Raw genomic sequence first — 13,163 nt, forward strand, 5'->3', positions numbered from 1 at the left:
GGCACGGTGGCCGACTGGTTAGAGCGTCAATCCCTGGCAACCAGTTCAGGGTGTACCCCGCCTCCTGCCCGATGACAGCTGGGATAGGCTCCAGCACGCCCGTGACCCTAGTGAGGAGAAGCGGCTCAGAAAATGGATGGATGGATGGATAAAGCATTTCCTTTGTAGGGCCTTTCGAGATCCTCAAGGACACTGTCCATAAAAAGCTACAATAAAAACTGAATTATACAGACAGAATGAAACAATTATTAAAAAAAAGAACATGGCGTGGAGTTACAGTGAGGAGGCGATCTTGAACAGGTAGGTTTTATTTCAGTTATAAAGGTGGTGAAAGAAACTGAGTTGCGGAGGTCTGGTGGCAAAGAGTTACAGAGCTAGGGAGCACAGCGCCTGAAGGCTCTGCTGCTCATGGTACTGAGACGGGAAGGTGGGAGAGTCAGGTGGATGGAGAAGGAGGATCTGAGGGTGCGGACTGGAATGGCAATGTGGAGGAAGTCGGACAAGTATGGACGGGCAAGTTTGTGGATGTCGCTCCATTACATCTTGATGGTTTTATTTCAATTCAGATGTTGTGAAACACAATGACACATTACATATATTGTATTTTGATACATGGATAGTCATTATTTGGGGAAGGGCTTTGTGACTAAATCAAACTTTTATTTTCAGGTGAGCTTATGATTTGCTTGCTTTTTTTTAAGGCGGGTCTTAAGAGCTAGAAGATCGATATAGAGGATCTGATTTAGGACAGCTGAGGCACAGAGTAGTCCACCATGCAAAGCTCCAGCCATGCCATTACAGAACACATCCTGACCTGCAAACATACACACACAGTGAGATACTGTACATTACAAGTGTCTATCAAACACACCAAAGTAGGTTTTTGATTTGACCACCTGTTAAGTATAGACCACTAATTGGTGTTTGTGGTCTGGTCCTTGCAACCGTTTCCGGGGTGAAGCGCTCCAAATTGTGTTCAGCACCATACATCTCACCTCTTGGTGCACCCAAATAGTGGACATTAGTCAGAGGGGTGGCAGCATCAATCATAACCACCTGAAGACAAAAATACACACACATTTAAAATGTTGCTTAAAATATTTAAGATATCAGTCAAAACTGGTAGGTATGGCAGGAGAAACAGCGAATAATACATCTAAATGGAATAAGAATACATGCACTCTAAAAGAAAAGCACTGAATGCTAATACCCCCTGGCCCAGGTTTTAACCATTTGTCACCTTCAAAATTAATGACTAAACAGCTCTTTTCAATAGTTAAGAACAGGTCACGCTAAATCCAGATCAAGTGTTGTCCGGTTTTAGAACATTAAGAATGTTACAACTAAACCTTGGCAGCATATCAGCTCCACCCTGAAACACCTACACTGGCTTCAAGTGAAATTCTGCATCACATACAAGCTAGTCCTCCACGCCTACAAAGCTCATCAAGACCTCGCCCCACAATACCTGTCAGATCTCATCCAATCACTACACTTCCTCAGGGAACCGACCGATTTAAGTCTCCTCACTGTCCCTCACACCATCAAACCTTTGTGGACAGCATTCAACGTGACATTAGACAGTATCAAATCTGCATTCAAAAGACCCTTGTTCACCCAGGCCTTTGGTACCTAGTCCGGTTGTTGTTTTTTACTGTTTATTGATTGTGTCTTTGTTGTCTCCTTGTTGCGATTGTGTTTTGTTTCTGTTAAGTGTCTTTGGGTTTCATGAAAGCCGCTCTATAAGATAGTTATTATTATTGTGATTATTATAATTATTATTATTATTACAGTGATTCATAATTATTATTAAATTTAACCAGTACCCAGCTGTCTTGACATCCCGTCTTTTAAATAAGATACTATTCATAATCTCAACCTACTACCTACCAGACACTGGTTTCTGTCATTGAGAGGAATTGCGCCACAGGGATAAATAACGTTTTTTTTTTGTTTTTTTTAGTCTGAATGTCATCAGCAAATTTGAAGGTATAGTATTTCATGCCACTTGTATGCAACCATCAGATTAATATATATATTTTTTTAACACTGATTGTACTGATAAGTGTTGTCCACTTAGCTCAGAATTTTGCTGTTAGGCTTTTGTCTAGATCCCATACGTTCGGCCACATCACTCCCGCTGTCGCTCTTGCAATTTCTCCGTGTTAATTTCAAGATTCAGTACATTATTATTATTGTTATTTTTATTTTTTGTCCCGTTCGGCTGTTAGATCAAGCAGAATGGAGGATCTGTATCTCTTTTGTAACAGTTTCTAAGCTGCCGCCGTGGTTTCTTAGTATTATAATGGATATTTATAGAGAATCAGAGTCGATCAGTCGAACAGAACAAAGTTTCTAGAGGAGAGTGAGAAAAGAAGACAAAAGACAAAGCTCTAACTGTAAACAAGATGAGAAAAGTAAATCCTTATATATTTTGAACAATGAAACATTAGATATGAGTGTTGTATGAGGCAGTAGTGCTACACCCTGTGAGGGAAGGACAGGACAAGATAGGATCAGTATAACATTTTAACTTACAGAGCCCTCAATAGTCAGAGTCCTTAATACTTAGTCATTCTGGTGTCATTTTATTGTTATTTTATTGTGTTAGGTCACTGCGGTCTGCTGACTGCCTTTTATTTACTGTCCTTCACACAACATTAAAAACTGAAGGTGATAGCCTTTGCCCCAAATTGTTAAATGCACCTCCATATGAGCTAAGAGCTGCCTCTTCTGGAGACATTTTTAAAAAGCAGTTGAAAATACATTTGTTGAGGCAGGCATCTATCATCTAAACCAGTGGTTCTCAACCTGGGTTCGATCGAACCCCAGGGGTTCGGTGTGGCAGTCGTTGGGGTTCAACAGAGGACTCGACACACACCGTGTGTGCGTACATGCATGTATCCGTAAAAGCCTTTTTACACTGCATTTTGAATGCCGTGTTCATGCCGTTCAAAACGCAACGCTGCATCAAGGTGAGCGTTTACCATTGCGGCGCTGCGCGTCGAGTTGAAATGCTTTGTTCTTTGCTAAACTATCTTTATTTAACAACATTTCAACGATACACTTGGGTTGATAGCATTGCTGTGGTGTCAGACAGCGCTTCCAATAATAAAAAATAGCCCAAAAATATACTTTTACCTATGAACCCTTTTCGAGGATTGTAGAAATAACATCAAGAAAAGGAACAGATTTTGTTGTGAATTTTCACAACGAAGTCCATTTGTCTGATATGAGAGTGGCACTGGGAATGGCAACAGCAAAATGCACATTCACTTACAATAAATTTTAATTGAATTTATTTTTTAGTTTTTTGTGTGAAATTCATGTTTTGTTGGTTTTGTTCTTTTAACAATGATTTTGTGTGCAACTGATGTGTGGTTCATTGGATGACTGAGAATCTGCACAGACAATAAAATATACCTGTTTTGAATTTGAAAACCCTATTTTATTTTTCTAATTAGGAAGGGTTCCGTGAACTCCAGATATAACTTGCGGGGTTCCGTACCTCCAACAAGGTTAGGAACCACTGATCTAACCGAAAAGAAAATTAGCACTTCTGGATATGAAATATTCTAACTCTGACACTGACACTGTAGATCTGATATACTGTACTCAATACAAGGAATGTTTTTATTTCAGTCCCATTTTATTCACTATAACATATGTGTGTACACATACAGTTTATATGCGTTACCGCTATTTGACAAATAGCTTATACCTATTAAAACAAAATAACTGATCTAAGATACATACATAAACATACAGTACAGTCCAAAGATAAGCACACACCTTGTCTTTTAATTGGGGGAAGATGGTTATGGCCCACTCCAGCAGCTCCTGAGATATACCGTTTTTCAGATCCAGGTAATCCTGTCCCCTCTTGCCAATCTTCGTCCCCTCCCATTCCTCAAACCACTCATAGCGAGCCATCGTTAACAACGTCATGCAGGACTTTCCTGAATGGAGATAAAGTCATGACAAGTATTTTCACAGGGACACATTTTTATTGTGTTTGCATCTGCACAAGGGTTTGAAGATTTGTTTTTAAAAAGCTATCAAAACACATTTAAAGAGGTATGCAGGGTTATTCATTCCATAAAACAAAAACAATAATAGCAAGTTATTATTAGTGGTGTGCAATATTGCATATTTTGATATCGATCCGATACCTAATAAATACAGGGCCAGTATCAGCGATACCGATACTTTTCAATAATTAAGGTAGATGCTAAATGTCAATTCATTTTCATGACTTTTAAGTGTTTTTGTGATGTTTCCTTTTTTATTATTATATAGTTAAAACCCAGGACAGAATTAGGACAAAGTTTATTTGTAAATAGAAAATACTGTATTAGCAAAATCTGTTTTTCATTTTATTATTATTATTTTTAATAGAAACAATAAAACAGTAACAAAACACTTTTCCCCATATATTGTCATGTGTGGATTTTTTCTTAAACTAAGTGCACAAAGTGATCACCGGAAAACAAATGCTTTTTTTCCAGGTACTGTTCACAAACTAATATACAAAAATTACAAATTCTCCCTTCACTGTTCTTTTCTGGATTTTTATGATATTGGTAGAAATACACACCATAACCAAGCCTACACACCTAATTGTATTGCTTTGGTCAGTAGTACTTGTAATGTGTGTACATCTAAAACATACACTATGGATGGCGTTTTCTGTTTTGGGGATGTTCATAGAACGGTCATGTATGGACTATTATTGTGTGAATGCTGAAAGTACACATACATTATTTATTCAACTTTTTTACTTCGCCTCATAGTTTGACGGTCTTCTACAGCCACATTTTACATCTGATTCAAATCATTCCAACTGCCACAAGTCCCAAAAATTCACGCCACGCGTCAGAGCTCTCATCTCATTAAAACAATTTTCACGTTTCCCACAATTCCGTATCTTGGACCAAAAAAATCCCCAATCATTGCTAATGACACATTCAACAAAACACATTCACATTGTTGCCATTCAAAATTTAAAATGTTCAACTCATTGCACCTTTGCAATGATTTTCATCCATCCATCCATTTTCTGAGCAGCTTCTCCTCACTAGGGTCGCGGGCGTGCTGGAGCCTATCTCAGCTGTCATCGGGCACCCTGAACTGGTTGCCAGCCAATCATAGGGCACATACACAGGAACAACCATTCGCACTCACAGTCAGACCTACGGGCAATTTAGAGTCTCCAATTCATGCATGTTTTTGGGATGTGGGAGGAAACCGGAGTGCCCGGAGAAAACCCACGCAGGCACGGGTGAGAACATGCAAACTCCACACAGGCGGGGCCGCGGATTGAATCTGGGTCCACAGAACTGTGAGGCTGACGCTCTAACCTGTCGGTCACCGTGCCGCCGCAATGATTTTCAACATTCCAAAAATTCCCACACAACAAAAATTCCACGTTCCAACTAATTCTTTTCACATTTTTCACCAACAAAATTCCCATATTAGGACATTCTATACATTGTTTCCTCCTCCAACATATCTTGACCGATTGAAACCATTCCAACTTCAAAATATCTTACACATTCCAAAAATTCCAAATTTCTGCCTTTTTCAACAACAAAATTCCCATATTAGGGCACATTCTACATTATTCCCTCCTGCTTCACCATTTCTTTACCGATTCACAGCATTCCAACTACAAAATATTTTCCACATTTCAAATATTGCCACACAAAAAAATTCACTTCTTTCAACAAACGTTTCACCAACAAAATTCCCATATGAGGACATTCTACATTATTCCCTCCTGCGTTAGTATTTGCCGACCAATTTGAACCATTCCAACTAAAAAATATTTTCACATTCCAACAATTCCCATACACAAAAAAATTCCACATTTCTCAACCAAATTTTACAGATTTTTACCGATAAAATTCTCATATGAGGACATATTCTACATTATTCCTTCCTCCTTCAACTTTTCTTGACCGATTCAAACCATTCCAACTTCAACATGTTCAGCTCATTCAAGACATCGCGTGAACTATTCCCATTCCCACAACTCTCCAAATTTTCAAAATCAAAGCCTGAAATTAATTTTTTTTACTAGTGCTACAAAAATACATCTGTATCGATACAATGGTCATAGTACAGTACGCACTAAATGACAATATGTCATTTTATATCAACCTCTGACAATGAGGAGCTGTGCTAAGCTACTCTGCCTTATGCCTTATTGTTGAGCCCAGATGCACTACGCTGCTCCTTTCACATTCATTCCGACCAAGGAAGCGTGCGTTCGGAAATTTACCTGATGCCCTAACGCGACTCTCAAAATGCATGGTCCCGAGTGTAGCAGAACAGCACCTGAGGATATTTCTGAATGGACCGCAATCTGCTGAAACAGAAGTTAACGCGCCATTGCAACATGGCTAGTTCCATAAAGCCTCCTGATATTGAAAATCCTCCACCATCATTCAAATCTGGCTTTTGGAGCTACTTTGGTTTTAGTTTTATGTCCCAGGTGGCAAGCGTGTCGTTGTACAACGGTATGTCACACAATGCTTAACTACGTCAGTGGAAATACAACAAACATGACATCGCATTTACGCCGACATCACCCCAATGAGGAAACAAGTGCCAGACAAAAACAAGGAGCGTCCTACAAACTTTACCAGACATATTTGGAAAGCATGAGTCAAACAGGGAAAACAAATTTTAATGCTGACAACACCTTTGACACTATTCTAATTTATTGAGATGTACCTGTGACTATACCTGTGACTACTGACAATGCCAGGAATATAGTTAAACGCTTGCTCGCCCAGTTATGGTATAACCTTTATTTTCTAAGGAGCTATTTACGGTATTTGTAAACTATACTATGTTGCTAAGAATGCAGTCTGTGGGGGGCACAAGCCAGTGTAAACTGTAGGCCAGTCCAAAGCCAGGATAAACACAGAGGGTTGCGTCAGTAAGGGCGTCCGGCTTAAAACCTTTCCAAACAAATATAACTGTTCATTCAAAGAATTCCATATCGGATCGGTCGTTGCCCGGAGTTAACGTCTGCCATCGGCGCCGGTGGAAATTCAGCTATTGTGGGTCAAAGACGAAGGGGAGTTGGAAAGTGGGTTCTTAGACAGAAAGAGAAGAGGAAAGCACAGAGCCTAGAACTGAATGTGGGGACTTTGAATGGTGGGACTATGACAGGAAAACCTCGAGAGTTGGTTGACATGATGATTAGGAGAAAGGTTGTTATATTGTGTCCCCAGAAGAGCAGGTGGAAAGGCAACAAGGCTAGAAGCATAGGGGAAGGGTTCAAATTATTTTACCACGGTGGAGATGGGGAGAGAAATGGAGTAGTTGTATATGATGCAATTTTAAAGTCTAAGAATGTCTTGGAGGTGAAAAGAATGTCAGATTGAGTGATGAGGCTGAAACTTGAAATTGAGGGTTTTAATGTGTTATGTAATTACTGGCTACCTTGAGATGCTCTTGTACAGTGCAGACACTTTTCTGCTCGCTCTGCGTGCTTCGCCTCTGTTGACATTTTTCTTGCTGATAAGCTTATTTTTCTTCCAAAGAAATTAGAAGCAGCGACTCCTGGATATTTTTAAACCTGTGCAGCTGTGCTTTTTTTTGTAGATACAGGCAGTTATTGCCATATTCCATTATTTTTTTTATACCCCCTTACCATTTCGTGAGCGTGGCCTGCTAATTAGCACAAGCCTGTGTATTAGTAACAGACCAGCAACAAGATGCCTCCCTTTTCCACTGACAAGGCTACCCCCCCCCCCCCCCCCCAATCAGATAGCTCCAGAACTCCTAACAGCAGATACATGCAATTAATTTTCTAATGATAAAATACCATCCATCAGGTTAAATATCAGCACAAATCAGCAAAATGATAAAATCATACTACGTCTGAAGCCACCCAGGAAAAACTCTACTACCATGTCAGAATTTGATACAGTTAACCAAAAAAACTGGAGAGAAAACGGTTCAGCAGCTGAAACCATCAACGAGCTGTCTTGACTCAATACCATCTGACTTTTTCAAAGCTATTGCAAAGTCTGTGGTAGCTGATTTGCAGCAAATAATCAATTGCTCACTTCAGTCGGGCGAGTTTCCCAAAAGCTCTTTAATGTAGCTGCCATTAAGCCTCTTCTAAAAAACAAAATAGAACGCTGGACGCTTCCATGTTAGCAAGCTATAAACCCATCTCAAATCTCCCTTTCATAGCCAAGATTGTTGAGAAAGTTATTTTTAATCACAATAACATAAGCAGATCCGGAGAAGCTCATCCATGCTTTTGTCTCAAGTAGACTTGACTATTGTAGTGGTCTTCTGACTGGACTCCCTCTAAAGAGCATTAAATAACTGCAGCTCATTCAGAATACTGCAGGTCGAGTTCTGACCAGAACAAAGTATTCAGAGCATATTACTCCAATTCAAAAGTCTCTACACCGGCTCCCAGTCAGCTTTAGAATAGATTTTAAAGTTCTGCTACTGGTATATAAATCACTAAATGGTTTAGGTCCTGAATACATGAAATGCTCACGGAATATAAACCGAGTAGGGCTCTGAGATCTACAGACTCAGGTCAAATAGTGGAGCAGAGAGTCCAAACCAAACATGCTGAAGCAGCCTTTAGCTATTATGCTGCACACAAATGGATTAAGTTGCCAACAGAAGTGACGTCAGCCCCAAGTGTGAATGTTTTTCAGTCCAGGTAAAAAACTCTTCTTTTTTTCTCATGCTTTTTAGAGCATTTCCAGTTTTAAATTATTTTTCTATCACTGCACGCTGTTTTAATTGTACTTTTTATTTTTCTGTTTGTTTTATACGGCACTGGTTAGAGCGTCTGCCTCACAGTTCTGAGGTCCGGGGTTCAATCCCCGGCCCCGCCTGTGTGGCGTTTGCATGTTCTCCCCGTGCCTGCGTGGGTTTTCTCTGGGCACTCCGGTTTCCTCCCACATCCCAAAGACATGCGTGGCAAGTTAATTGACGACTCTAAATTCCCTGTAGGTGTGAATGTGAGTGCGAATGGTTGTTTGTTTATATGTGCCCTGCAACCAGTTCAGGGTGTACCCCGCCTCCTGCCCGATGATAGCTGGGATAGGCTCCAGCACTCCCGCGACCCTAGTGAGGATAAGCGGCTCAGAAAATGGATGGATGGATGTTTATATGTTTTATATGTTTATAAGCTGTTTTTTTCTTTGTTTTTAAATGCTTTTAATCATGTAAAGGACATTGAGTTACCTTGTGTATGAAATGCTGTATATAAATAAATTTGCTTTGCTTTGCTTTGCTTTGCTAAACCATTCCAACTTCACACTCTTCAGCTCATTCCACGTCATTCCGTATCATTCCAAATTATTCCACTTCATTTAATATAATTAATTCCATATTCTTCAATATCATGCTAAATCATTCCATACAAGTCTGTATTATTCAACATCGTTCTATATCACTCCACATCATTCTGCATTCAGTATTTCAGCATTCACATGCGATTTCTCCAGAAATGGCATAGTCTTGTTGCACATGATTCACCAACAACAACAAGGATGCTCTTAATGATTTATGTTTTACATTCCTATATTTCTACATAACACGAACCATCAGTTACCTGGTTGTCGTATGTTGGCTGTGGGGTCTTTGGCAGATGGAAAGGTGATGAACATCATAGGAATGTTCCCCAATACCTGCTCTCTGCTCAGCGAAGCATATTGTTCCATTCTTTCCATATAATTCAAACACAACCACATACATGTGTATTAATAAAATCCCAAATTATACAAATTGAGACTGAAACACAAATATAAAGTTGACACATTGCATAGACACTTAGCAAGTAGAAATAAATGGTTGTGGAAAACTACATTACAGGTTTTCTCAGTCGCTTTGGTACATTTGTCAGATCAGAATTGAAATTCTCAAAACGACTTGTTTAATCTTCTCATCATTGGGTCAGTTGTGCACATCAAAAAAACAAGTTTCTCATTTCTTTGAACAAGTTGCAAATGCTTTGATACATCCATGCAAATGATTGTGTACAATTCTCTGCCGTTTCCTACATTAACAATTGTTTACTTCATGTTGATCAAAATGTTTTATAGTGTACTCCGTTGAATAGTCTCAACCACCACAACATTTATGCAGTTATTCATCGCATAAGTCTTTACATGAAAAATGGTTGAACAGGTTGTCATGATATGTCAAGCCTACTGTATTGTTATAAATTTTCATTAGACTTTCTCTGACAAAGGGCTGGTGAGTGGGGCAACCAATAAATGTATAGGGGGGGCCGTGGCCACCCCCTGAAGGCGCCCCTGTCTCAATTATGGGCTTTGGTGTTTTTTTCCTCTACTTCTTTCTACTCTTTTGTTTTTTTCTTTGTGGTATGCAGTGCAGTCTTTTTCTTTCTGTATCACAATGAGCTGAGGTCTGTCAACAAATTACAGTACAAACAGGAAAAGCGTAATTATGAATATTGTCTGGTCTCTTGCAATCAATCCCCCACATACACAAGGTGTCACGTACAATATAAAATAATTGTCATCAAAACTGTAGCCACAGTTTTCATCCGAACATCCCTGCAGAGGATACTGTTACAACCCCAATTCCAATGAAGTTGGGACGTTGTGTTAAACATAAATAAAAACAGAATACAATGATTTGCAAATCATGTTCAACCTATATTTAATTGAATACACTACAAAGGCAAGACATTTAATGTTCAAACTGATAAACTTTGTTTTTAGCAAATAATTATTAACTTGGAATTTTATGGCTGCAACACGTTCCAAAAAAGCTGGGACAGGTGGCAAAAAAGACTGAAAAAGTTGAGGAATGCTCATCAAACACCTGTTTGGAACATCCCACAGGTGAACAGGCTAATTGGGAACAGGTGGGTGCCATGATTGGGTATAAAAGGAGCTTCCCTGAATTGCTTAGACATTCACAAGCAGAGATGGGGCGAGGTTTACCTCTTTGTGTGAAGTGCGTGAGAAAATAGCCGAACAGTTTAAGGACAATGTTTCCTCAATGTACAATTGCAAGGAATTTAGGGATTTCATCATCTACATTTATCAACAACACCCAGAAACGCCGCCGGCTTCTCTGGGCCCGAGTTCATCTAAGATGAACTGATGCAAAGTGGAAAACTGTTCTGTGGTCCGACGAGTCCACATTTCAAATTGTTTTTGAAAATTATGGATATCGTGCCATCCAGGCCAAAGAGGAAAAGAACCAAAAGTTCAAAAGCCAGGATCTGTGATGCTATGGGGCTGTGTTAGTGCCAATGGCATGGTTAACTTACACATCTGTGAAGGCACTATTAATGCTGCAAGGTACATACAGGTTTTGGAGAAACATGCTGCCATCCAAGCAACGTCTTTTTCATGGATGCACCTGCTTATTTCAGCAAGACAATGCCAAACCACATTCTGCACGTGTTACAACAGCGCGGCTTCGTAGTAAAAGAGTGCGGGTACTAGACTGGCCTGCCTGCAGTCCAGACCTGTCTCCCATTGAAAATATGTGGCGCATTATGAAGCGTAAAATATGACAAGGAGACCCCGGACTGCAAGAATGGGAAAGAATTCCACCGACAAAGTTTCAACAATTAGTGTCCTCAGTTCCCAAACGTTTATTGAATGTAAGTTAAACGAAAAGGTGATGTAACACAGTGGTAAACATGACCCTGTCCCAGCCTTTTGGAACGTGTTGCAGCGATAAAATTCTAAGATAATGATTATTTGCTAAAAACAATACATTTTATCTGTTTGAACATTAAATACCTATATAGCCGTACACAATGGCACACAGACATGTCATTCTGACGGCACTGACATGTTCATCGAAGCAGATATTTAGTTTCTGGAGGTGAACCAAGGAGACTGACCTTTGCAGATAATAACAGGTCCTGGCTGTCGTATCAAGACCGTCTAATCCTACATAGGTCAATTTCAAGTGACTTAGACCATAAGCGAGAGAGAAGCTTTAAAGAAGCATGGTTAAAGTTTTACCTGACATCTTCTAAGGTTACTCTGTCAATGTAAAGCCTAATTTATGCGGGGCCAGCGCTTCATAAGTGGCTGTGAGAACCTAGGCGAATCTCTCTTGACACTTGACCGGCTTAAGCAAGCTCCCATCACCGGTTACAGTCCACTGTGTAATACGCAGGAACAACGGGGAGCTTTAACCGTTTAAACGGAGAGCTCGTCAGGACTCCCTTACTTGTAAAGAGCATGGGAGCCTGGTGTAAGTGAGGTCTCACTGAGCCCCTAATGTGTGAATTGGTGCGTGCTATATAAATGAAGTCGACTTGACATGCATGGTTGTTTGTCCATATGTGCAGTGTGATTGGTTGGCGATCAATCCAGGTTGTACCCTGCCTGTCACTTAAAGTCAGCTAGGACAGGCTGCAGCTCACTTGTAATCCTAATGAGGACAAGCGTTATAGAAAATTGATTGATGTATGATTTGATTGCGCGGCACGGTGACCGACTGGTTAGAGCGTCAGCCTCACAGTTCTGAGGACCCGGGTTCAATCCCCGGCCCCACCTGTGTGGAGTTTGCATGTTCTCCCCGTGCCTGCGTGGGTTTTCTCCGGGCACTCCGGTTTCCTCGCACATCCCAAAAACATGCACGTTAATTGAAAACTCTAAATTGCCCGTAGGTGTGAATGTGAGTGCGAATGGTTGTTTGTTTGTATGTGCCCTGCGATTGGCTGGCAACCAGTTCAGGGTGTACCCCGCCTCCTGCCCGATGATAGCTGGGATAGGCTCCAGCACGCCCGCGACCCTAGTGAGGAGAAGCGGCTCAGAAAATTGATGGATGGATCGATGATTTGATTGCGCAGGTGGTTCTCAAGTTGTGACCCTCAGTGTACTGTCCTGCACCCATGTGGCTTGGCCGGGCACAGCCCAAAGAGGCAAAATAGGTCACCCTTCCCATGCGCTCACCACCGGTGGGATGGGCCAAGGGGATCAGGTGAAAAACGAGCTGGGTTGTGACCGAAGGCGGGGACCTTGTTTCTCCGATCCCCAGCTGCAGAAGTTGGCTCTAGGGATATGGAATGTCAAGGAGTCCAAGCTGGTGTGCAAGGTTGAGACGTTCTGACTAGATATAGTCGTACTCACCTCCACACAGAGCTTGGGCCTCTTGAGAGGGGTTCCACTCTG

At 40.8% G+C, this 13,163-nt stretch overlaps 1 protein-coding gene across 2 annotated transcripts in view; it reads right to left on the minus strand.

The window, feature by feature from the left end:
* Positions 1-278: 278 nt before the first annotated feature.
* The window catches only part of LOC133477306 (all-trans-retinol 13,14-reductase-like), a 56,536-nt gene continuing 43,651 nt past the window's right edge, over positions 279-13,163 (minus strand). For both annotated transcript variants that reach the window (XM_061771934.1, XM_061771933.1), the window contains exons 9-12: positions 9,605-9,714; positions 3,793-3,959; positions 897-1,056; positions 279-814 (exon numbers count right to left, since the gene is read on the minus strand). In XM_061771934.1, coding sequence (XP_061627918.1) covers positions 666-814; positions 897-1,056; positions 3,793-3,959; positions 9,605-9,714 — 586 coding nt within the window. In that variant the 3' untranslated portion in view covers positions 279-665. The remainder of the gene's footprint in view (positions 815-896; positions 1,057-3,792; positions 3,960-9,604; positions 9,715-13,163) is intronic.

Source organism: Phyllopteryx taeniolatus, chromosome 4 (assembly GCF_024500385.1).
Source record: "Phyllopteryx taeniolatus isolate TA_2022b chromosome 4, UOR_Ptae_1.2, whole genome shotgun sequence".
Lineage (NCBI taxonomy): Eukaryota > Metazoa > Chordata > Actinopteri > Syngnathiformes > Syngnathidae > Phyllopteryx > Phyllopteryx taeniolatus.